A 27230-nucleotide genomic window follows, 5' to 3' on the forward strand; every position below is an offset into this window, starting at 1 on the left:
AAGTGTATGTATCATTACAGTAATACAGTGATACAATGTATATAGTACAACTATAATCACAGGTTAAATTGAATGTATCATTGTAGTGATAAAATATCTAATATAAATAAAATTACACAGCTAAATGTATGTCTTATTGTAGCACAAACGGAGCGAAAATAAGCTCCAAATTAGAAATGCTGAAAATATGTATCATTGTACTAACACAATATAACTAAAACTGCAATCAAAAGTGTAAATACATCTAACATCGTAGTGATACAATATACAGGATAACTGCAATCACAAATCTAAATATATCTAACATCGTAGTGATACAATATACAGGATAACTGCAATCACAAATCTAAATATATCTAACACCGTAGTGATTCAATACACAGTATAACTGCAGTCAAAAGTGTAAATACATATAACATCGTAGTTATTCAATATACTGTATAAATGCAATTAAAGATGTAAATACGCCTAACATCGTAGTGATACAATACACAGTATAACTGCAATCAAAAATGTAAATACATCTAACATCGTAGTGATACAAAATACAGTATAACTGCAATCAAAAATGTAAATACATCTAACATCGTAGTGATACAATATACTGTATAAATGCAATAAAAGATGTAAATACATCTAACATCGTAGTGATACAATACACAGTATAACTGCAATAAAAAATGTAAATGCATCTAGCATCGTAGTGATACAATATACAATTGTACTGCAATCAAAAATGTAAATACATCTAACATCGTAGTGATACAATACACAGTATAACTGCAATCAAAAATGTAAATACATCTAACATCGTAGTGATACAATACACAGTATAACTGCAATCAAAAATGTAAATATATCTAACATCGTAGTGATACAATATACTGTATAAATGCAATAAAAATGTAAATACATCTAGCATCGTAGTGATACAATATACAGTATAACTGCAATAAAAAATGTAAATGCATCTAGCATCGTAGTGATACAATATACAATTGTACTGCAATCAAAAATGTAAATACATCTAACATCGTAGTGATACAATACACAATATAACTGCAATCAAAAATGTAAATACATCTAACATCGTAGTGATACAATATACTGTATAAATGCAATAAAAAATGTAAATACGTCTAACATAGTAGTGATACAATATACTGTATAAATGCAATAAAAAATGTAAATACGTCTAACATAGTAGTGATACAATATACTGTATAAATGCAATAAAAAATGTAAATGCATCTAGCATCGTAGTGATACAATATACAATTGTACTGCAATCAAAAATGTAAATACATCTAACATCGTAGTGATACAATACACAGTATAACTGCAATAAAAAATGTAAATGCATCTAGCATCGTAGTGATACAATATACAATTGTACTGCAATCAAAAATGTAAATACATCTAACATCGTAGTGATACAATACACAGTATAACTGCAATCAAAAATGTAAATACATCTAACATCGTAGTGATACAATACACAGTATAACTGCAATCAAAAATGTAAATATATCTAACATCGTAGTGATACAATATACTGTATAAATGCAATAAAAATGTAAATACATCTAGCATCGTAGTGATACAATATACAGTATAACTGCAATCAAAAATGTAAATACATCTAACATCGTAGTGATACAATACACTATATAAATGAAATAAAAAATGTAAATACATCTAACATAGTAGTGATACAATATACAGGATAACTGCAATCAAAAATGTAAATATATCTAACATCGTAGTGATACAATATACTGTATAAATGCAATAAAAAATGTAAATACATCTAACATCGTAGTGATACAATATACTGTATAAATGCAATAAAAAATGTAAATACGTCTAACATAGTAGTGATACAATATACTGTATAACTGCAATCAAAAATGTAAATACATCTAACATCGTAGTGATACAATACACAATAGAACTGCAATAATAAATGTAAATATATCTAACATCGTAGTGATACAATACAGTTTTACTGCAATCAAAACTGTAAATACATCTAACATAGTAGTGATACACTATACAGTATAACTGCCATCAAAAATGTAAATAAATCTAACATTGTAGTGATACAATACACAGTATAACTGCAATCACAAATGTATATACATCCAACATCGTAGTGATACAATATACAGTATTACTGCAATCAATAATGTAAATACATACAACATCATAGTGATGCAATATACAGTATAACTGCAACAAGAAGTCTAAATATATGTATTACGATAGTGTAGAGGTCTTGTAAAAAGCTTAATCACACATATTTGGAGGCCAATTTTGTATTGGGATGCAGAAAATCACTGAGGCAGGAGTTCTCTGTACGCATGTAAAAGGTGTGCGGCAAAATCCAAAGACTTGCCAATCCTGCTTCAGCCACCTGTTTGTATGAAACTGTGTTGATCAGTTAGCTGTACTGATATTTACAATTGCAGAAATCAGTGGCTGAAAGACCCATTGATGTAAATGACATGTTGCCTTTATGAAAGTACATTAAAAGAACATGATGCAAAATCTGGGCAGCAAGTTCAAAGGCTTTGACTGGTGGCTGGGTGGGCAAAAGTACTAATATTTACAGTGATTGAATTCAGAGGCAGAAAGACACAGATATGTACATATGGTCATTTATAAGAGTACATCAATAAACAACTTTAGCTTTCATTATTGTGTTCATTTCCGAATGTAGCGGAATAAGAAGTGCATGTGACTTCAGAATCAAAACATGCTGTGACTTAGACAAAATGCCATTTGCAAATTTGAATAAGTATTTTGGGGCTAAACGGCAAACTTACGAAGATTGTAACGAGATTCAGAAGAGTACTAGAAATGATTGTTTGGATGGGACAGTAGCTTAGTGTAAGAAAGTGTGTGATGCCTAGCTAAGTGTTTGGAATAAGTCCTTACTTGGATTGACAAATTCAGTCTCACTCTGATGGACAAACAAGAGCTAAATTGTCTGTTATAAAGAAATTAAACTAAATGGCAACCAATAGTTCTTCTAATTTTCATAGTTTTTTAGGAGGGCCAGGGGTTATGCTACCAGGTGAAGTGGATGTCCAAGTCCCTAAGAAATGTAAACTTTGCCTTGAAAACAACTTTGCCCTGTGATTTTTTAAGAGGTACATTGACCATACTTTTTGAGATACCCCCATCTTCTTAGCCCGTTTATTTCTAGTGTTGTAGCAAAGCAAAATGTATTCATCAAGACATCAGTAGCTAGGCCTAGTTTTTATATCAATTATGTTGACAAACTCTTGCCCATTCACAAGCATGTGTTTTGATAGCTGATTGATCATTAACCCTTTCCCGAGTAAGGTAGCAACTATCACTGCCCAATTTCCACATGCTCTCCTTTGATGATGAAAACATACAAACGTGTGTTTTGAAACTTTAACAATAGTGTGTAAATAGCAGTTTGTGTTTTAAGATCAGAATTGTTGATCTGAATATATTTTAGTTGTACACTATTTCGTCATAAAATTATTTTGAAACTGTAAGTGAACCAGTAGGTCTAACGGAAAATAATGGTATACATCGTTACGTCTGGAATGTACCAGTTTATTAGATCGTTTGTATCAATCAATGGGCAAATATATTCAGAAAAATATACAATTCATTAAAAGGAAAGCCTATGTATTATTTTATTAAAGATTTAACTATACAATGCAAATTATGAAGGTCCGAAACGTATGGAACAATGTTATATTGTGGAATTCACGCAATGGGTTGTAAGGTCTAAGTTGTTTTCTGACTTGATATGTATTTGTGAAAATACGGAAAAAATCAGCAAAGCAGATATATTTAACCATTGCCTAAAATTACTACAAGTATGTAGACAAATAAAGAAACCATAAATGTACAATCATGTTAATGGACTGTTGTAATGAAGCTATATCAAAGTGAGTGATTACATTACAAAAACCTCTCTTTCTGAAAATAGGTGCACTCACATCTGTGCTGATTCTGTAGGAAAGAAGGGTTTAGTTCATATACAGATTATAAAGTAGACATGTCTGTAATTGTATGCATTTTAATGTCTTATGTATGAATAATTATGGTAATGTTTAATCTGCAACGAAGAAATAAGGACGAACAGTATGATCTGAAGACACGTGTGCATTTGCCCTTATGTACATTGTACACAGAATTTAAAACATCAATAATAAAAAATGCTCAAAACTATTGACAGCTAATGAAACAGTCCAATCTATATTGCTTAATATTTTGGAAGCTACACGATTATTCGCTATTTCCAACAAATAACAGGAACAATCTCCACAGACAATGTTTTAATTGCTTTGTGTTTCTGCTCACCACTAACACATCCATAATTACCAGTCACATGACCATGTAATGTATGTTTTAATTGTTCCAACAGAGGTCACACATTATAATGCTGGGTCTTACTTTTGGTTACATCCAGTAGAAGTTTTAGGATTCGGATTATGCATGATGCTAGATCCTAATTATGGTCAATAACAGTAATGTCTCTTGGTATGAGATTATGAAGAATGCTTGGTCCTAATTATGGCCAATAACAGTAATGTCTCTTGGTATTGGATTATGTACAATACTTGGTCCTAATTATGGCCAGTAACGGTAGTGTCTCTTGGTATGGGATTATGTACAATACTTGGTCCTAATTATAGCCAATAAAAGTAGTGTCTCTTGGTATGGGATTATGCACAATGCTTGGTCCTAGTTATGGCCAATAACAGTAGTGTCTCTTGGTATTGGATTATGCACAATGCTTGGTCCTAGTTATGGCCAATAACAGTAGTGTCTCTTGGTATTGGATTATGCACAATGCTTGGTCCTAATTATTGCAACACACAGTAGTGTCTTCTGATACAGGATTATGCACAATGATGTCTTCTAATTATAGCCACACACAATAGTGTCTGATGGTATGGGATTTTGCACAATGATGTGTTCTAATTATGGCCGGACACAGTAGTGTCCCTTGGTATGCGATTATGCACAATACTGGATCCTAATTTAGGCAACACACAGTAGTGTCTATAGGTCTGTGATTATGCGCAATGATTCTTTCTACAGTAAAACCTGTCATGAGCGACCTCTGCTATGAGCAACCACCTGTCATTTCCGACCACAATCGTAATGCACAGATCGATTTTACTATATAAACACTCTGTTATGAACGACCACCTGCTGAACGCGACCAGCGACCATGATTTCTTGGCAAAATATGCATTTTGACACTGCTATGAATGACCGCATCACCAAAGAAACAAAACAGATTCACACCACTTTCCTTAACTTAATCCTTTGTAAACACTAGAGCTCGGGATAAATGTAGGATGCAAACAAAGTGCACATTAAATAACACTATAGGTGAACAACCATATATCGAGATAAACACCTCTAACCATCATTTAATCCTTTGTAACAAAGACTGCATAAACAGTAAAGATTGCTCTAATAAAGTATTTAAAAAGAATTTGTCTTGCTACAGTACCAGTTTAATTTGTGAAATTTACAACTCCAGTGTATGGTGTCATTTGTAATCTGCAGTAAACCAGACTAAAGTACATGTCACTAACCGCCATTGTAGCGCCGAAGACATGTGAATAGCCAGTAAGAGTAACATCAAAGGGAGTAATGATGGATATAAGCAGTCAATTTAGAGGTTCGTATTTTTTCTTTATCTTTATGAAACCTCACAAAACGCCGGTAGTCCTTATGTCCCAGTGAGAAATCGTTTGAAAGGGCTTCAGTGTAGGTTTGAGTACATCGTTTGTCTTTCCAGTTAATCCATAATGCCTGGAGGGTGAATGAGCTCATTGTCTTTAATACTAGTAAGTGAGAATCATTTCCGGATTTTTTAAACATTATTTTTTATTTCTTTTGTTAGTGTTTCACCAAGCCACTATCTGTTTACCTGGGTGCAGATGGTCGCAACCTTTGTTTATGGAGCTATAACGTTGTTCATTTAATCTTCGTCTCAGAATAAATGTATTGTTTCTTGATGAGTTAATTATGTCTTTTGGTTTCATTCATTGGTACATAATATATATTTAATCCACATTTCCCCAAAACCTGATTATAACCGATAGTCTTTATAACGTCAACACTAATAACAATGGCAGAACCTCCGCTAAAAAAAAGAAAAAGTTTAACACTGGAAGAAAGGATTAATGTCATTGAAAGAAATGAAAAACGGAAGACCGCTCGCAAAATAGCAGTCAGCTTAAGCGTCGGTAAAACGCAAGTTCAAAATGTAATCAAAGACAAGGAGTCCATTAGAAACGAATGGCATAAAGGTGCACAAGCACAGAGGAAATATGTCACAGCATGACGGACAGTTTACGGAGATCTGAACGAGCGAGTATGGGAGTGGTTTTGTGTTGCAAGGAGTAAAAACATACCAGTAAGTGGAAAGTTGATTTAGGAAAAGGCAATAATTGTCTCAGCAGAACTAAATTATGATGACTTTGCTGCATCAAACAGATGGCTGGAGAGCTTCAAAAATAGATACAATATCACAGAAAGTGTGAAAGCAGAGAATCAGCCAATGTGAATTTACAGACAGTTGATGACTGGAAAAAAAGACTACCGACCATTACAGAAGGGTATAACCTATGTGACATTTTTAATGCTGATGAAACAGGACTCTTTTACAGAGGACTTCCTGACAGGTCCCTAGTGGTGAAAGATGATGTTCGCAAAGGAGGGAAAAAAGCAAAGGAGAGGTTGACACTATTGTTAGCGTGTAGTGCAACTGGAGAAAAACTGGACCCCTTAATTATAGGCAAATCGCGCAACCGAATATGTTTTAGGTCATTTAATTTAAGATCTGTGGGTGTTGCCTATGAATCCAACAGAAAGGCTTGGATGACATACATCTTTAGTAAATGGCTTGTAACTGTCAACAACAAAATGAAAAGGAAAAATCGGAACATTTTAATTATTGTAGACAACTGAAGTGCACACCCAGATTGTCAGTTTAGCAATGTAAAACTGGTCTTTCTGCCCCCAAATACAACATCTAAACTACAGCCATGTGATGCAGGGATAATTCAGACTGTCAAAATTCATTATCGGAAGAAACTGCTACGACACATTCTTTCCAAAATGGATGAGTGCTCTAAAGCAACTGAAATATCTAAGACTGTCACTGTTCTAGATGCCATTTTATGGATCAAGTCTGTGTGGGATGCTCTGTCTTCATACACCACTGAAAGGTGTTTTGCCAAGTGTGGCTTTTCTGTAAGTATTGAAGCCATAATGCCAGAGAGCGAAGAGAGTGAACAAGATGTGCATCCTTCAATGGAACCTCTTCTCAATGGCATGACATTGGAAGAATATGCCAATATGGATCACAGTCTAGAAACTTCTAATGTATTCTCAGGGCCAGACTGGGAGAAGGATATTCTTCAGAGAGGTAAATCTGGTACTTCTCCAAATGCAGACAGTGATAGTGTCAATGAGTCATCTGTTGGTGAAATTCTGCCTCAGGTTATTTCACATTCTACAGTCATAGAACATGTAAAAGAGATTAAAGCATATGCTTTACAACATGGTGATCCCAAAAGTTTGCTTCTTTGCTCAGAAATGGAGATACATGTTCAGACCAAACAGCTGAGTAAAACATGTCAACAAAGAAGTATAATGGATTTCTTAAAAAAACCAGGTGAATAAGTATATAGAATAAGATATATACATCATATCTGTTCATTTATTGTACATATTAATGTGATGTTGAAATATAAATTGCATTCTCTTTGTTTGATAGATGTATATCTTTGTTATATAAAGATATTTTGAGAGGAATGCATGCAATATTTAACAAGATTTATAAATAAAGGATATGATACATGAACAGTGAGTATGGGTATTATTTAATTTTAAACAATGCTAACTACTGACCCTGAAAACCAGTCCATTTTCACACACCTCTTATGAGAGACCACCTGTCTTGAGAGACTGCTTTTGGTTGGCAGAAGGGGCGGTCTCTAATAACAGTTTTTAATCTAATTATGCCCTAAACTGCTAAATTTGCCCATGTACAATTGTCACTTGGCATGAGATTATACACAATGCTTGGTCCTAAAAACGGCCACATACTTTAGATATTTTTGCATGGGATTATGCATGATGCTTGATCCTAATTATAGCCACATACATTTGTTTTCTCTTGACATGTGCTTATGCATGATGCTGGGCCAAAATTATGTCCATATACAGTAGTTTCTCTTGGCTTGGTATTGTGTAGGATGCTAGGTCCAAATTATGGCCATATCCAGTATTCGCTCTTGGCAATGGATTATGGATAATGATGGGTCCTAATTATTGCCACAATGAGTAGGGTCTCTTGGTATGACATTATGCACAATGCTGGGTCCTAATTGTGGTTACATACAGCAGTGACTTTTGGGATGTGATTATGGATGATGCTGGATTCTAGTTGTGGCAACATGCAGTTGTGACTCTTGGCATGGGATCAAATGTTCTGAGGACATTTCTGCTGGTTACTGGAATCAACCAATCTTTCTTCTTCCACATGGGTAGTAACTCTTGATGGGACAAACCTGAAAAAGAGTACAGTTCTTGCTTTAGTTTCCACTTTAAAATAGTCACAGGGACTTGTAGAATTTTGTTAATATAAAAGTAGGCTAAAATTGTAATATCATCTAATCACTAGCAACTGGCTACAGTGCAATTTAAAAATTTGTAATTTAAACAGAATTACTTAATATAATGTCTGGAAATGTAAATCGTTCCCTATCTATTTTTCATGCCAAGAAGCTAAAAACAATGTAAACAGTAAATACAAAGAATAGAAAATGTCAATTATTAATAAGTCGCTCAAAAATACTCTCATCAGTTCAATTCACTAACAGATGTCATAATTCCATTTGGTAAAACATCCACATACCTCAATGTAAATGATACAAATATGTACATCAGCAGAAAAGCCTAAGTAACCAAGAATGTGTATTTGCTTAAGAGAAGAGAAGTTGATATCCCAATATATTATGACTATATGATCTTAAAGAAAGTAACAGAAAAGAGCTAAAACCAACAGGTTTTGTCAAATTCAACAAATAGTTTGTTACAATAATTTATTACCCTAGAATACAGAGTGAAAAAGAAATGAAAAAAACTGCATTGCAACTTAAATCCCAAACAATCCCATAATTTCTAACAATGAACAAAGATCTAGTATATAAACTTCATTAGCATTCCAAATAATTTCCAACATTGAAGGTGTTGATATGATTGTCGTGGCCTGTAGTCTGTAATGTACTGATGTACCAATGGACTCAACTGTAATTATGTACCAACAATCATTTGATGAATCACAATAACATATCCATATAATATAACCTTATTTGAATTTCACTATAACTGCACGTTTCTCTGTCCAATAATATTATTATGGAGCACTTTGTATTTCTAGAGAAGAATAATTTGAATAATTTCAAATCAAAATACTGTACACAAAAACGATTTCTGCCAGACCTTATCACAGGAATGACTAATTTTCCAGTACACAAGATTTATAAAAAAAACTAACTTAAAGACATAAAAAGAAAATATGGATGAGGGTCAACAGTTCCTTGACTAGAATAATCTAAGTTATAATAAAGTCTGTTACCAAAACCAAAAGAAAGTATGTGACAATCATCATATAGACCAGGTCTAGCTATGTGGAAATATATTAATATCCTTGACTAAACTTAAGACAATAACCCTAAAATATTTAGTCAGTCAGAAAATAAGGTAATCAACGTTGTTTACAAAAAAACTGTCACTGACCTTGGAGAAGGTCACCTGCTATATACAATTTTACATTACTCGTAGCATATAACAAATTTAAAACCCCAAGAAATGTTGCAAATTAAATATACATAACAAATAAAAAATAAACTTTACATGAATAAATATATGAAAATGGGCACAAACAATGGTATAAACATGTGAAATAAAAAACATTACTGTAGCCATCATATCACCTGCTTTTACTGAGGTAAAACTGTAATTTTATATATTTTAAAATTCTTTCTCTACAATTAATGATGAATACTTTTATCAGGCTGGAGAATAAATAAGGAAAACAACAGTTTACGACACACTGAATAAAACTGTGATGTAATAATATAATTATGCATATGATATGAAACAATGTATAAAACTGTGATGTAATAGTATGTGCTTAAGCGTTACATCACAGTTTATGACACAATATATGACACAAGCAATTAAACTGTCATGTAATATTATGTGTGTAAGCATTACATCACAGTTTATGACACATGATATGACAAGCAATTAAACTGTTATGTAATATTATGTACGTAAGCATTACATCACAGTTTATGACACATGATTTGACACAAGCAATTAAAATGTCATTTAATATAATGTGTGTAAGCATTACATCACAGTTTATGACACATGATATGACACAAGTAATTAAACTGATGTAATATTATGTGTGTAAGCATTACATCACAGTTTGTGACACATGATTTGACACAAGCAATTAAACTGTCATGTAATATTATGTGTGTAAGCATTACATCATAATTTATGACACATGATATGACACAAGCAATTAAACTGTCATGTAATATGATGTGTGTAAGCATTACATCACAGTTTATGACACGTGATATAACACAAGCAATTAAACTGTCATGTAATATTATGTGCATAAGCATTACATCACAGTTTATGACATGATATGACACAAGCAATTAAACTGTCATGTAATATTATGTGTGTAAGCATTACATCAGAGTTTATGACACGTGATATAACACAAGCAATTAAACTGTCATGTAATATTATGTGCATAAGCATTACATCACAGTTTATGACATGATATGACAAAAGCAATTAAACTGTCATATAATATTATGTGAGTAAGCATTACATCACAGTTTATGACATGATATGATGCAAGCAATTAAACTGTCAAGTAATGTTATGTGTGTAAGCATTACATCACAGTTTATGACACATAATATGACACAAGCAATTAAACTGTCATGGAATATTACGTGTGTAAGCATTATATCACAGTTTATGACATATTATATGAAACAAGCAATTAAACTGTCATGTTGTTGTTGTTGTTTTTGTGAGGTTTAACGCCATTTTTCAGCACACGATAGGCTATGCATGGCGGCCAGTATTAATGGTGCAGGAAGAACCATGGAAAACCCCGGGAAGAACCACTTATCCATGAGAAGCTACTGGCAAGCTTTCTCACATACCCACATTGGCTGAATTCAGGACACGAACCCACGAAGACAGAGGTGAAATGGCAGTGATCCGTAACGGAGCGCGCTTTAGACCACTCGGCCACTAAAAACTGTCATGTAATATTATGTGTGTTTGCATTACATCACAGTTTATGAAATGATATGGCACAAGATATGACACAAGCAATTCAATTGTCATGTAATATTATGTGTGTAAGCATTACATCACAGCTTATGACACATGATATGACACAAGGTATGACACAAGCAATTAATCTGTCATGTAATATTATGTGTGTAAGCACAGTTTTTGACATATGATATGACACAAGCAATTAAACTGTGATGTAATATTATGTGTAAGCAATGACACAAGGTGTTAAACCGTGATGACACAAGCAATTAATCTGTCATGTAGTAGTACGTGTGTAAGCATTACATCACAGTTTATGACACATGATATGACACAAGCAATTAAACTGTCATGTAACATTATGTGTGTAAGCATTACATCACAGATAAAGACACATGATATGACACAAGCAATTAAACTGTCATGTAATATTATGTGTATAAGCATTACATCACAGTTTATGACACATGATATGACACAAGCAATTAAACTGCCATTTAATTTCTATGTGTATAAGCATTACATCATAATTTATGACACATGATATGACAAGCAATTAAACTGTCATGTAATATTATGTGTGTAAACATTATATCACAGTTTATGACATGATATGACACAATCAATTAAACTGTCATGTAATATTATGTGTGTAAGCATTACATCACAGGTTATAACACATGATATGACACAATGTGTTTAACTGTCATATAATATTATGTGTGTAAAAATTACATCACAGTTTATTACATGATATGACACAATCAATTAAACTGTCATGTAATAGTATGTGTATAAGCATTACATCACAGTTTATGACACATGATATGGCACAATGTGTTAAACTGTGATGTAATAGTATGTTCTCATGATATGATGACAGGGTATTTACAGCTAAATGGGGATGATCTACATGAAAACAAATACTGCCATGGGTTTTACACTCAGCATTGATATTCCACTGTTAAATACTCCAATAAAGTATCCGGAATATTTTAAATTTAACTTGTACAAGCAAATAAGATGGCCAAACTTAAACCAACCTTTCAACCCCATTTTTCATGATAAGTTATATTCATACTCTGCAATCAAATCATACACACTGTACTTATATATTGTACCTATTACTGCCATCATATCATGCATACTGTGCTTATCCTTTGTACCTTTTGCCCATGATTTTCATTTTCAGCTAACAGGCCTCGTAGATGGAGATCACCTGTCTCCTTTGCTTCTCCAACTCTTGGCTGTACGCCTGTCCACCAATTACATCTTCAATGTCATGAATCACAGCTTCAAATTTGTTCCAGTAATCCTCTAAGTCTTGTCGACTAATCTTTCCATCCGCAGTATGGCCACCGATACGATTCCTATATGAACGAATTCGCTCCACACTAGCTCCTAGAGATGTGTCCCTTGGTTGATCATATGGGTCAAGGTCCCAGCCTGTTATTGGAGGAGGAACTGTGCTGACATTTCTAATCAGAGTATACAACACAGAAATATCAAACTGATCCAATGTTCCCACTTTGTCCTTTAGTGGTTCTGGAAAAACCAGTAGACTCTGATCAGGATTAAGAAGTGGTCTTCCCGTTCTTTTGATAAGTTTGTATCTATTAGCCAGGATTACTTGATATATGTCTTTGAATGGTACAGGAAAGTGGGTAAGAAGAATGCCTCTCAAAGCATTTCCACCAACGGTTACAAGAGCAACACAGAGGCGAGCATGATTCATGTGCTCAGATGTTATGGGTGCATCAGGATCATGCCCCTAAAGAAAGAGGAAGGTCAATATTATTCCATACCCATTTCATCGATGACTACTTATACTGATAACATGTCATCAGTGACTACAAATTCAGTAACAATGACAATTCTGAAGAAAGAAGGTTGATACTATTAAAACATCTATGTTAGCAACGACTAAACATACAGAGTATAATACTAGCGATTCTGATGCTCATCACACCAATATAAACAGTGTACAAGATAATCAAGTTCTATTTTATTCAGAGAAAAGAAAATAATTGGGCTTCCCTTGGACTGCATAAGAGTCCCTGAAAAACTGTGCAAATCAGATGTTAGGTCGAACCATTTGTCAACAGTGCTAAATAGAATCAGGAATGAGTTTTTATGGATCTCTCACTGCAAATCCAAAGCAAACAAACTTACATGAAAGATTAATAATTTATGTTGATAAAAGAATAAACAAACTACTGCTGACAACAAAGTGGGGATGGACTCTGCACTCTAATATTGTCAGGTGACTGATGGTATATGTCCTCTCCTTTCTTATGGTGATATTCAACATTGGTTGTGGTGACAAATATTTTTATTTTAAAGTGAATATTTGAGTGCACTTTACTAATTCAATTAAATTTTTTCACAACCTAAACTGTTAATAAGAAAGGTAAATACATATATTGAGATTGATACAAATACAATTAAAAAGAGTTATCAATCCTCCCAAGCAGGATTTAATGTAATGCCATGAGTAATAGGAAAATGATTCTCTCACCTAGCTCTTACGAAGTATCATGTTAATCTACATGACCACAACCTTATCCCAATAAAGGATGAACCAAGGGATAAAATGGCATGGTGAATTGCATACAGGATTATTTGGAATTATTGGGAAACACTATTTTATTATGCACAAATTCTTTTTATTTGTATTTTATATTTCATACCTATCCACACATCAAATCTAATGTATCCTTCTCTCCTTTCACACAATATTTCTTTTCCCATGGCGTGACACCTGCACTCCCGGTAATCGAACTGACAAGAACAATCCACATAATTATGCTGATTTCCCTTGTCTTGCAATTTTATTGGCTGATATAAGCAACACTTGTTTAAGTATTTTTGGGAAATATGTCTGGCACTTTTCTCATAACTTCATCATTCTTTCAAAAGGAATCATCCTTAATCTCAGTTAATCGTGCTGCATGAAAACTCTGGCAAGTTTTCCGTACTTTTACAACATTGTTGTCTCATTATGCCTATTATGTTAAAATTGCTTACTACAGTAATATCTAACTTTGCAAGTTATTTACAGTCTTAAGAATATGTGTTCTACCATTGTGTATGATTAATTTGTATGAACTATTTATAAATATAACATTAAGAAAATTTAAGGTTGACAGGCAAGCCCAAATATAAACTGTACTGGCATTTACTCCTGGTCCCCAATTGAGTTACTGGCAAAATGCCTTTTCTTAACAAAGATAGTGATATGTGTTTACATATATAGGTAGGTAGGTGTGTTTGTATTGGAGTATGATAGTGAATGAATTAATGCGATAGTGTATGTACATGTTTAACACAGTGAATGTGATTGTGTCTATGTATATACAAATAATTATCTGGGGTTTGGTCAATAAATACACACTCAAGTCCTAGCAGTTGTGAGTGTGAATTGCAACTTCAGTAATTTGTAATCATTTACATCATTATTTATGATTGAAATTTATACAATACCCACATGAAGTCATATTTTTTGTGTTACACGTACATTCCAAAAAATGCATGAACACACAATGCTTTTCGTAATTTCCATATTAAATCCTCCACAAAGTCTATATACTTTAGAAGTAAAGACAGTGCATCAGATACAATTAAGGGAGCCAGAGTAGATCTGTTCATTGGGCATCAGACTCATGCTCCATGGGCTACCAGTTCAAAACACATCCAAGCCAGCCAGACTGGCTTTCTATGAGATTTATAAGTCCATATACTATGTTTGATAAAAGTTGTATTTGAAACATGTCCTCCAGAGTGGTATAAAGAGTAGACAATCAAATACAAGGACACTTTATTAGCATGTGTGAATCTTGCTCATTCAGGAATCATCCAACATTTTGATGATGTAAACTTATATTCCAAGCCTGATTGAAACTGAATCTAAAATATACCTCTAAGAGTAGTGACAAACAATTTTCCATACATAGAAAAAAGGTAACTGCTGATACCATAAGCTTACTTGTTTCTGTGGCCATGTATACTAAAATGTGCAGAGCCATACTGTGAACTCACTTAGTCATGTGCCTGCTACCCAGGTGGACAAAAACTGGGTGTAAAAATATCTCCTACACAGTGTACCTTAAGGAAAATCACTCCTACAGACAGAGTGTACCTTAAGGTGAATCACTCCTACAGACAATACCACAAAACCAAATTCCCCTTCCATTTAGTAATGATGAAAACAACTCATTTCATCTGTATGCCAAATACCAAATGGTGTGAATTGTTTACACAGCTTATGATTTAAGTTGTGATCTAGGTCAGTAATATCAACCTCATCATCTTTGGAGTCTGCCGCTCTTTCGTGTGACAAATCATTTTGATAAGAACTTTAATATTTGTTTGGATAAAATGGCTTCACAGCTCCAGAATGCCATAGGCAATGAGTATTTTAGATCCTAAAATGGTAGCTTTTGTAAGAGAGGAATTCCAACAGATTCTCAGTTACTCTTTCATGGAAGATTGTATCAAATCATGAACTGCATTGCATACAGTGACAATACAAGTTTGCAATGCCAGTACCATGAAGTGGGATGTTTGCCAGTAATATTTGTATGAACTATTTGATTCCAAAAAGCCATTAAAACTAATAATCCATGGATCAAAAAGAGAATATGGAAAAAAGGGAATCAGGATCTAGCCAATCACGATTAATGACTAATGATGATCAGGCATACACCTTGCACCATGGAATTGCCACATCTGAGAATATAATAAACATTGTGTTCAATTCAGAATTTTATGGAAGTGATATCACTACAAGCAGCAGAAGATCTAGCCAAAATGTTTTGGTGTTGTACAAAATGTTTACTGGTTTTGTGTCAAAGACCCACAAATCCAATGGTAAACCCAGGATATCAAAGGACGGAATGTGTAAGTAGTCCTTCGTAAGGTCCAGGGTTAATAGAAATTCTCAGATGTCCAAGAATGTGTATAATAAGCCTGTACCAAAAACATGAACAAACCAACATTTAAGCTTAAATTAATGATTATCTAATATCATGGGATGTTCTTGTCTTTCCCAAAAAACAAAGAGGACAAACCAGGATTAATATAATTTATTAGTTGGCAGCAATTGTATTTATTCTAGCAACTCAGAATCTACAATATAGCAGGCAGTGCATATGTAGGCCACACTACTCTCTGATTTTCAGGTTTTGGTTTGCAGTGAGAAATATCTATGGGTGCTGGTTATAGCCTACATGTTTTCCAAAAGCACAGTTAATTTCATTTTAATATTTCACAAGAAAGACACGTTCCAAGTGATCAAATATTACTTAATTATCATGAACTGTTGAACCACACACCGAAGTAATCCACGAAACAGTGCACTACTTTTAACTGTCGTACAAAACTGAAATTTATATTTCCCATTATATCTGAACCTCTTTTCACAAATAAAAGACCTTTCATCATATTGATTTCATAGTTCAATTTCAAATGCAGTCTCTGACACTTCATTTAAAGAGGAGGCACTATGTTTAGAGACTTTAAAAGGAAAGCTGAAAATCAGTTTGAAAGCATTCATTTACAAGCCTCTTTATATGACCTCATTTTACATAATAACCAGAGTCGATGGAAAAAAAATAATCACCAGAACTTGTTCAATGTGTGACACACCCGAAGCCATGCATAAAATCATGATTAAAATAGATACAGAGCAACATATAATCTTAACACAAAAGTGGCTATTAACTAATCTGCAGGTACTTAAAACAGTACATGGGGAACATTAATTTGGAATGTAAACTTTTACGCTGATGTATGTACAAATCAGTGAATGCGTCTGATAACAGGATGAAACAAACGTTAGCACTGAATCAGCAAAGAAGCAGATACCTATCCAAAGAAGTTATAATCAACTGGTCTTAATTTGTACAAGGGGAGTGGATGTTCTCAATTATTTCCTTTTTCAGAGATATGACACTAGTTCCTGTACCTTTGATAATTGTTTTGCATCTGAAATAGATTGTCGTGGGATTTTGTTTTTAATCATCTCATCTCACACAGAGAATTGATCTAGACAAGATTCTCCTTGCATGAGAAAACTGAACTACTTCTTCTGTTTTGAAGATAGCACCATTATGCCTTCTAAATTTAAGTGACGACAGGAGCGAAGGTGCTTTTAATGCATTCAAGCTGTGCAAAATAAAGGGCATGGTAACCAAGACATGCATCTAACAAGATGGAGTAGTTGAAAATGCCCTAACATGATGAATACAAATCACTGACAGCTCAAACAGTAGTCTGTTTGGAAGTATTTTTATTACGATCAGAATGGCATCTGAACAGATGCCAAATTTATGTCGGCGTATAATCTGCGCACCAGAAATACAACTAAGATGTCTATATAAATAACATGGCACCACTCTACCGCTGATAGACCGCTAAAAGATGAATCTGACGTGTATAGATAATGTATTGTATTGTAGGCTCTGAATATGCAGCACAGGTTTATCATTTCACCCCTAGACAGCCAAGGTTAAATAATAAATTCTAAGATATGGCAGTAGTTTAACATTTGTGGCTCGCTCCATTAAAGTATATCATTTAAGTTGTTGTTGTTGTTGTTGTAGGGTTTAACGCCATTTTTCAGCACAAGATATGCTATATATGGCGGCCAGTATTAATGGTGGAGGAAGAACCCGGAAAACCCCGGAAAGAACCACCGACCCACGAGAAGCTACTGGCAAGCTTTCTCACATAACCACATTAGCCGAATCCTAGACTCGAACACACGCAGACAGAGGTGAGATGGCAGTGATCCGTAACGTAGAGCTTTTTAGACCACTCGGCCACTTGGGGCCCCTATCATTTAAGTAAAAGCAAGCTCCAATTTTCAGTTGCATGTCGAATGAATTGAGTACATGAATGGAAATAATACCAATATTTATTTTTAAATGCGTATTTTACAGTTAATAACCCCACCCAATGTAATTTTCATTACTGGTCTGGACAAATTTCTGTTATATTATAAATAACTACTGTACTACATATTAATCTCCAAAACATGGTTACTGAAATTTCGTCAAATAGATCATATGCCATATTCACAAGTTTAGATTTATTTTCAGGAATTCATTTTAGTTCAATAGACATTCAGTACATCATATGACAGATTTTAAAAATCTCATTGCATCACAACAAGAATTTAATTATGGGTCAATTTATGTGAAGCTGATCACATGACAAATTGTCAAATTCAGATTGCTGACTACATGAATCTATTTTATGTTGATATATTTGAATTAGATTACATGATACATTTTCAGGCTGCCAAAGTAAATAATTTGTTAAGGCCAATATGCAGTAGTAGATCACATGATGAATTCCCATGTTCAGGTTGTATAACAACAAAAAAATGTTTTCATGACATTACATGCTCATCTGGACTTTGAAATAGGTCCCCTCAATAGCCATTACACTGTTCCTGTCACATGCTGACAGGCCAAACATCACATGATGTCACAATACATTAAATGATCATTAAATATATTACTACCTTCCACAATAGGAACTGCATATCCTAAAGTGTTATCTGATTAAGTACTGATACCTTGCCTTTGTCCTGGGAACTTGTATATACAACCAGACAAAATTACAGAACGAGAAGGCAATAATAGTATTTCCTTTTCTAACAGCAGTAAGAGCATTTATCTTTCTTACAGTAAAATTGAACAACAACTCACCTCATCTGTAAACCACATCTCAAATGGTGGTGACAAACAAACTGTGCCATCTTCAGAAACAGCATGTGATGGTGGACACTGTGAACGTAACTCATATTGTAAATTCTGGCCAAGGTAAGAGGTAATCTTGGAGAGATTCAGGGTAATGAACTTTCTAACTCGGGTACACAACTTTGCATCAGGTGTCTTGACTTCATCAATCACCATCCTTGTTATTCTTGCAAAAACAATATGGTTCCTACAGTGCAAGGTCAACCTGTGGAAAAGGTCAAGGTCAAAAATGCAACACCCACAGAAAATGAGATGTTCTGATGTGCCTTTCTTCTTGGCAACTGGCCAGCGAGTTATACATGCAGCAATAAGCCTGTGGAAAATTGGAGGTGGCAGATACCTCCCTCTAAAGACACAGCACAAAACAGGCGTGCTCACCAGCTGGATATCTTGTTCAAGAGAGACAACTTCTCTCGGAGATTCTTGACGAAGCATGCAAGGGGTAAGGAAGTAGTTCTCAACCTAAAATCAGAATATATATATATATATATATATATATATATATATATATATATATATATATATATATATATATATATATATATATATATATATAATTCATTGCATGAGTCATGTTATTTTGGTAATTTGTCAATTTTTAATGTGCAGATGATGTTTTGTTTCAATGTTTGCATCTATAGCATCCATTTTTGTTTCCTGTATTTCTTCCTGTATTTCTTATTCACGATGATGTTTTGTTTCAATGTTTGCATCTATAGCATCCATTTTTGTTTTCTGTATTTCTTCCTGTATTTCTTATTCACGAGTCTTATCATAATCCTTTGAAACCTGCATGTAAGTAAATTTAGTTTATTACATCCAGGGTAAATTTATCGCTAAATTTGTATGGATGCATGAAATATGTAGAGTTTATGTTTTATTCTAATGTAGTTGGGTTTGAGGGATGAAAATTAATCTTGTTAAGTCAATACTTCCCTTTTGCTATTACCTTGCTTACTTTTTATGGCTGGGATTACCCTCATTAAAATCCCGATTTGAAGAAAAGTTCCAGAATATCTAGAGCTAGAAAGAACAGAGACCAAACCTTTCCCGACACTATATATCAGCTTGGGATACATTTTGTGCCGCAATTATTTGGTATAAGGGAAAAATGCCTTTGCTCTGGTATGTGACCACCAAAATAAACTATCATAACATCATCCAGTAATGAGTTAGATAGGCCCACAAAGTAGAACAAGCCCTAACGTCATGGGTTCTAATTTTCATGAAAGAACGGCCCCTCTCAGTCAAAGACTGATAAGGTCTTCAGATAGCAAAGACAATCCAGCTGAAAATGGTGAATGCCCAAATATCAGCAGAGCCCTCAATGGATATGAAAATGTTTTTGGGAATCTACAAATACAGGAAGTGGAACTAAAATATAAACCTGAATTTGCTAGAGATAAAAGGTTGAAAATTTAAATAAGCAGACTCATAATTACCACAGTACCATAAACAACCTTTCTATGAACCAGGTATGAATTTTGCTACTTCATTTAACAGATGCTAATGAGAGCAGAACATTTTTAGGAGTGAAGTTCTTGAAAGAAGTGTGTCGCTAATGATTCAAAAAGAGAATATGACAAAGATCGCAACACACAAGAGAGATTACAACTATGCGTTAGCAAGCACAACATCAGACTCTGCAGCTATAAATGATCAGAGAAAAGGTCCAAACCAATGGTTGGACTATTATCAAAATTAACATGTTGCATAGGACTGCGCTAAAGATCTTAAAACTATGTCACTAAACATTTTCTCTATTCAAACAGGAAAATAAAAAAGTCTGCTGCTGCACTAAGAGAGAGGCAGCTAGGATTAATGTGTTTCTTACTGCATTATTCACAATAGATTTTCCACTTTATATCATAGAACATGAATGTGGACCACCTCCTGGTTTGAACAATGCAGTTGGACACCATGCTGGAAAGACTGTAGTATCTATGGAACATCCCTGTGGAGGTGAAGCAGCTCTGCTAATGGTGCCAAGGACATAGACAAGGCATGCCTTGAGAATTTACCAGCTGCTTCCGGCATGTACCAATGTGCCTCCAGAGACAGATTCCTCATTCAGAAAATTGAAGGAGGTGTCAAACAAGAAATCAGCTTGCAAGGCTACAATGACAAGCATACAAGTCTTAAACTCCAGCTCTGACACAGTCTTGACTGGACGGCAAGCTAAGGTCCCCATCAAAATCCCCACTTGTGAATGCCCCACCATCCAAGGACCAAAAGGAAGGCTTAAGATGTCAGAATGAGAGAGTGAACGCTGTAGCTGGATGCTGAAAATATACATGGAGCATAAGATAGCCCACCCTGTATTCCCTGGCCATTTCCGGAACCCTATTATGATTCAGAAAATCTCCATTACCAAGCCGACTCAAAGAGGAAAAGAATATCTGATTTTTATGCTGCTACTGTCCCTTTAAACCAGAGAGGATTTTCTTGCATTTAGGGGGAAAAGTGGCAAACCATTTTTAAGATTATTGTCAAATGACCATATCTCTTCTGCCCCTACCACCTTAATCGACAGATAAACAGGGAAGTAGAACCACGAGGTAAATGGATAACCATCTATCGTGGATCCTCTGTGAACTCATTCAAGTCCATCAAAACTGAAAGAATGTCCTACTCTTGCTATCAGGGGTGGGGATAGGCCTTTCCAATCCAATATATCTCCTGAGTGTGAAAACAAACTGAAGCATGTATTAACTTCTTCCTGCAACTCCTCATATGGGAATGATGGGACTGCACCAGACAGCAGGATTTTTAAGCAGATGGGAATGGTTTCTACCTTGCCCCACACTGTAAAGTGTAGAAAATCTATCCCTCACTTTAAGACTGTTAAACTTCTAATCACCCCAAGTTTATCTTGGGGAAGGACCAGCTCATCTCCAATTTGTATGGCTACACAAGAACATTGTTCTGATGTGTCATAAGCACTCATGGCGCCATATATGAAAAGAAAGGTTTGTTTCCTAAGAATGGCTGTTCAAACATTCCTCTGGTGATTGGAAGGAACATAGGGAATTGGGGATGCCAATCTGACCAACATCTCTACCCAAGAGCATCAATGCCAACTTCCCAGTTCTCAAATAATTGATTTATAGAGTGGAGACTGGGGGGGGGGGGGGGGGCAGGCAGGTACTAACCATACCCTGTCTCTTTATTGCTGATGGGGTTCCCACTGACCAGTACCTAGTCACTGGTCAATGACTAGTCAGATGATTCTCATCTGCTGGAGGAACACTGCTCTGAACTTATGCATCATGATCCAATCTTAATTATCACTGAGCTAAGGCCCTTCAGAAGGTGCTTCTCTGACCTTAATAAAGTAGGGTGGGTGGAAACACTATTAGTCAGAGTTATTCCTCTCTTAGAAAGAATCCTAGCTTCAACCACACAAGAGCCTGGCTGCATTACAACAACCATCAGATATTCTAGGGCCTTATAATTGTCTTTCATTAGTGTTTTATGCCCACACTCTGTAACATAGCATTCTTCTTGTAGTAGAAATGGAAAGCAATAAAAAAAATATTTCTTTTATGGGAACAGTTTCAGCCTTGCCCCACACTATACAGAGTAGAAGAGTAGTGTGAGACATCTGTTATGTATATTTAATTTAATTGTTTGTCTGGTAGTTTTATTTTTTTTAAATTTCATTTCATGAACATGTAATGTACCATTGTTTGCTGGACTTGACCTTGTCCAAAATTTGAGTTCATTTCTGCTTCACCTGATTGTATTTTTTTTTATATTTCGTTTACGTAAACAACTAATAATAGCCACATTATTCTCCATGTGTGTGAGCTTATTAACATAATTATTATTCAGGTAAACAAGAAGGAGTAAATATGTTGATTTGGATTAGGGTTTTGGAGATTCCTAAGTGAATGTTATAGGTTATTGTGTTGTAAATAAACAAGGCTCATTAGATCATTCTAGAAGGTTATTTTCCATTAGGTAGTGGTTGTTTTAAGAAAATGCTAATTGTGACCTGGGGTCAATCAGAGGGCTATATTATTTTGTGACTGTGAGGAAATTAGCAGTCGTGCTTTAACACATTAACCCCTGGAGCTTTTTGTCATTGTTGCCTGAAAATCGAGTAGGAAACACATTTTGAAAGCTGTTTCTGAATAGACTCAAAAACATCAAATCCCCGGTCATCTTTCAATAACATACTGCCTAGTGGTGTTAGAAACATCGATTTATTTTGGTTATTTGACTCGCGCATGAGCAGAAGGGTAAAAGTTGGACTTCTTTTCCTTTTTTTCTTCTTTTTTTGCTAACCTGATCCTTTTTTTTGTATGGAGACCATTCTTTATTCCAAATGCCCATCTTATCCTACTTTTTGCAAAGGCTCATCTGTCTGTTTGCAGTTGATATCGGTTTGCTTTAGATCTGAGACCAAAAAGTCTAAAATCCGGACACAAAATCAAATTCCGACCACGGGGGAATTTTGGGCAAAGAAAGTTCGGGTCCAAAAAATGAGGTTTTTCTATCTGTATTTTGTAGTGCAACTAGATATTCGAGATTATTTGGTATCATTGTAGAGCTACATCTGTCTATCTTTCTATAATACCACCCACTTTAGGGTATCATGCATGATGACCATGAAGCTACAGAGCTCGGCAGTAGGTTACTACCTCCTGCCCCGTAAAGTCTTCGCTAGGGGTTAAAGTGTTAACATCTAGCACTTTTAGATGTAATATGTTGTGACCGGTTTGGGCTGAATTTTATTTCTTCAAATTACTAAATTCAAGTGATTATTTTCTCTTGAAATACAAAGTGCTCAGATAAAATTCTTGGATAAAAACATTCACTGGAATTTATACACAATTCAAACCTTTAATAATATTTATATGATTCAACAAGAGACTGTCAACACATGAGAACTTTGCAGACCATAACAGACCCATCAGTCAAAGGGTATTGATCACAGTGATCCTCTTTTAACTACTCATTCTCTTTATTCTATACAGGATGACAAATGACAATCACTTGTCGTCGAACAGGGAAAATATCCTGAGATCTCCTGTTTGTTTCAAAGGGCCATTAGTGAAACTGAAGCCACATAAGTACTTGTTTGTTATTTCATTAAATATGGCACTTTTTATGACAAAATTGAGACCTACTGAGGTATCTGCTGGTAACAAATGGTCACTGAACTGTCAAATTGTAGTTCAAAGATCATACAGACAGGACATTCTTAGTCTGGCCTATGAAACTCCTTTGGCTGGTCATTTAGGGATTAATAAAACTTATCACAAGATCTTGAATCACTTCTATAGGCCACATATTAAATGGGATGTTTGTAAATACTGCAGGTCTTGTCATACTTGTCAAATGATAGGAAAACCCAATCAGAAGATACCTAAGGCTAATATGCAACCTATTCCAGCATCTGACAAACCATTTAGCAGAATAATGGTAGATTATGTTGGTCCCTTAATTAAGACCAAGTCAGGTAACCAATACTTGTTGACCATAATGTGTTCATCAGCAAGATTACCAGAGGCAATTCCTTTGAAGATATTAAGTTTAAAACAATGGTAAAAGCTTTGATAAAGTGTTTTACTCAATTTGTCCTTCCCAATTCTCTCCAATCTGATCAAGGGTCAAATTTTATGTCTGGAATTTTCCAGCAAGTTATGCTTGAATATGGCATTCAGCAAATAAAGTCAAAAGTGAAATTATGGTTTGACAGGACTACACTGGAGAGCACTTTTATGTCTGTTGACAGTTCTGTCTTTCTTGCTCAGTCTTCAAAATTGTCTTCAGAAATGTTACCAAATTTGGTTACAAAAGCACTTTATGGCAGAATTCTACCAAATTTGGTTACAAAAGCCCATTATAACAGAATTCTACCAAATGTATACAAAAGCCATTTATATGATAGTGACAGAATTGGGCTAAATTTAATTCAAATTATGAAGCTTCTGAAAAAAAAACAATTTGAATTGTATGAATTTGAAATTTTTTACTGCCTATATTATTTGTCAAATTTTGTTGAATACTTTTCTAATATTTTTCGGAAGTTTTGCATGTTCTTAATTCTATTAACAACAGCCATATCTGATAATCAGAAGGCATCATTTACAGCAAAGAGTCCCAAAAGAGGCTTGAAACTGCTCATGTGGCTGACCCCTGCCTATGACCCAAATGCAAAAACAATTGACCTACAACTCTGGGAGAGCAATACATTTTCTGCTAAAACTACTTCCAGGTCATATGTGATAACAGATCGTCATCATCTGTAAGCATATAAAAGCCCATCAAATCAAAATGTTTTGTGTAATATTTGTTCAAATTTTGTTGCATGTTTTGCTTAAGGAATTTACATTTTAAGGAATGTGTATCTTCATTTAGCAAATATCCCTTATCAGATTGTGTTATTTAATTTTGGACACATTCTTATGAGATTATAAGAAGTTCCTGAGAAGCAATTTTTTTATTGTTAGTAATTCTCGCACATTTGGACTTGCAGTTCTTTTTAATGCTAAGCAATGGTAGCCATTTTTGATGTTGAATTGGCATCATTTGTACAATCTGACAGCACTTTATGCCATACTGTTTCATTCAAATCTGATCAAATTATGTTGAATTGGCATCATTTGTACAACCTGACAGCACTTTATGCCATACTGTTTCATTCAAATCTCATCACATTATGTTGAATTGGCATCATTTGTACAATCTGACAGCACTTTATGCCATACTGTTTCATTCAAATCTGATCAAATTATGTTGAATTGTTTTTCACAAGAAGCTATGCAAACTAGGTGTTTTTATATTTGTAGCAACTGGGGTTATGTTTGGCTATACTCTGACAGCCTTTATATAAAACTGAAAGCAACCTCCACGAGCATGCTGTCTGTCAAATCTGTTTCAATTATTTTAACAGTTTTTTGTAAATAATCATTTAACTTTTGTATATTTTGCTTAGAATGGCAGCGATATTTCATGGTTAATCAGCTCATGGCCTTTTCTATGACATGTGGTGCAAACAATTTCCCTCCATGGTGCCCATCGACTGATTACAAAGTTCCAAGATCAAAAGATTATGGTTGATTTTAGTCTGCACTGAAACAGCCCAATTTTGCTTAACAGAATATGCTCAATGCCAAGGAAGATTAAGGTGATGACTTTTAAAAACTTTGGCACCTGGTCAGTGATGATTAACATAAAATATAAAGAGGAAAACATGAATTCCTGATGAAAACTGCTGTATTTATTTCTTAAGCAGCGTACTGGATGAATGAAATTTTGATTCAAATGTCAACAAATAAACTCTTTATAGGGAGGAATGGTACATGAGCATGATTAAATCTAGCAACAGCATGGAAGGTTTATGACAGGAAGGTCTGACAATGACATGTACATAAGTTATTAATTCATTAGTTTCTACAATAAAGGTTCATTCTTCCAAATTTATATGTCTTGAAAGTAATCAGACATAGCACCATTTGCTACAATTTCCCTCTCAACCAAAAGAATGGTAACCGAAACAGTGGAGTTCTCACATTCAACCTTGTAGGAGCCATTGATCCGCATTTCTTTTTTCCATTTCTGGAATTAATACTGTTAGAAAGATTGTTATGCATGCCAGGCTGTTTTGCATCAATTATGTTAAGTGCTGTTTAGGACGATTTCATTAACAACTTTCCCCATATCTAATGTTTTCGGACCTTTAGGTCTTTAATATCAGCAATTCGCTCTGTCATTTATTTCTTGCGAAGATGACTGGATAAGCGGGGCTTGTGGTTGCTGACATTCATTATGTCTCCATCCTTGCTATTTCTTGTCCTAAGTTTACTAAAACAGTATTGCCTGCCATACTGAATGCAGTAAATAATGCAATAAACCTGAGAATATTGCACCATATATGAATTTTCTGCCTAACTGATTTTGCATTAATCATATCAAAATGTCAAGAATAATACTGGTTGTCTGGAGGGTACAGTTAATGTTATTTTAAATACTCTCAATGTGATGAAAAAACCTGCCAAATATTGAGAACAACGTTCCTTTATTGATAATAAATGTAAGATAACTAGCCTT

The 27230-nt window shown here is 34.5% G+C and overlaps 2 protein-coding genes across 2 annotated transcripts in view; one reads left to right on the top strand and one right to left on the bottom strand.

Moving 5' to 3' along the window:
• The first annotated feature begins 6641 nt into the window (after positions 1-6641).
• On the top strand, positions 6642-7736 carry LOC149784484 (uncharacterized). The gene has a single exon (XM_089932568.1). The coding sequence runs from the start codon at positions 7132-7134 to the stop codon at positions 7696-7698; it is 567 nt and encodes a 188-aa protein (XP_089788694.1). The 5' UTR covers positions 6642-7131; the 3' UTR covers positions 7699-7736.
• Positions 7737-8452: 716 nt separating this feature from the next.
• LOC149784485 (uncharacterized) overlaps positions 8453-27230 on the bottom strand; it is a 108157-nt gene continuing 89379 nt past the window's right edge. Inside the window, exons 12-14 of the mRNA XM_089932567.1 lie at positions 19119-19631; positions 12570-13174; positions 8453-8588 (exon numbers count right to left, since the gene is read on the bottom strand). Of these exons, the coding sequence (XP_089788693.1) occupies positions 12596-13174; positions 19119-19631 (1092 nt within the window). The 3' untranslated portion in view covers positions 8453-8588; positions 12570-12595. The remainder of the gene's footprint in view (positions 8589-12569; positions 13175-19118; positions 19632-27230) is intronic.

Source organism: Sinohyriopsis cumingii, chromosome 14 (assembly GCF_028554795.1).
Source record: "Sinohyriopsis cumingii isolate HCF-2022 chromosome 14, ASM2855479v2, whole genome shotgun sequence".
In the NCBI taxonomy this organism is placed as follows: Eukaryota; Metazoa; Mollusca; class Bivalvia; order Unionida; family Unionidae; genus Sinohyriopsis; species Sinohyriopsis cumingii.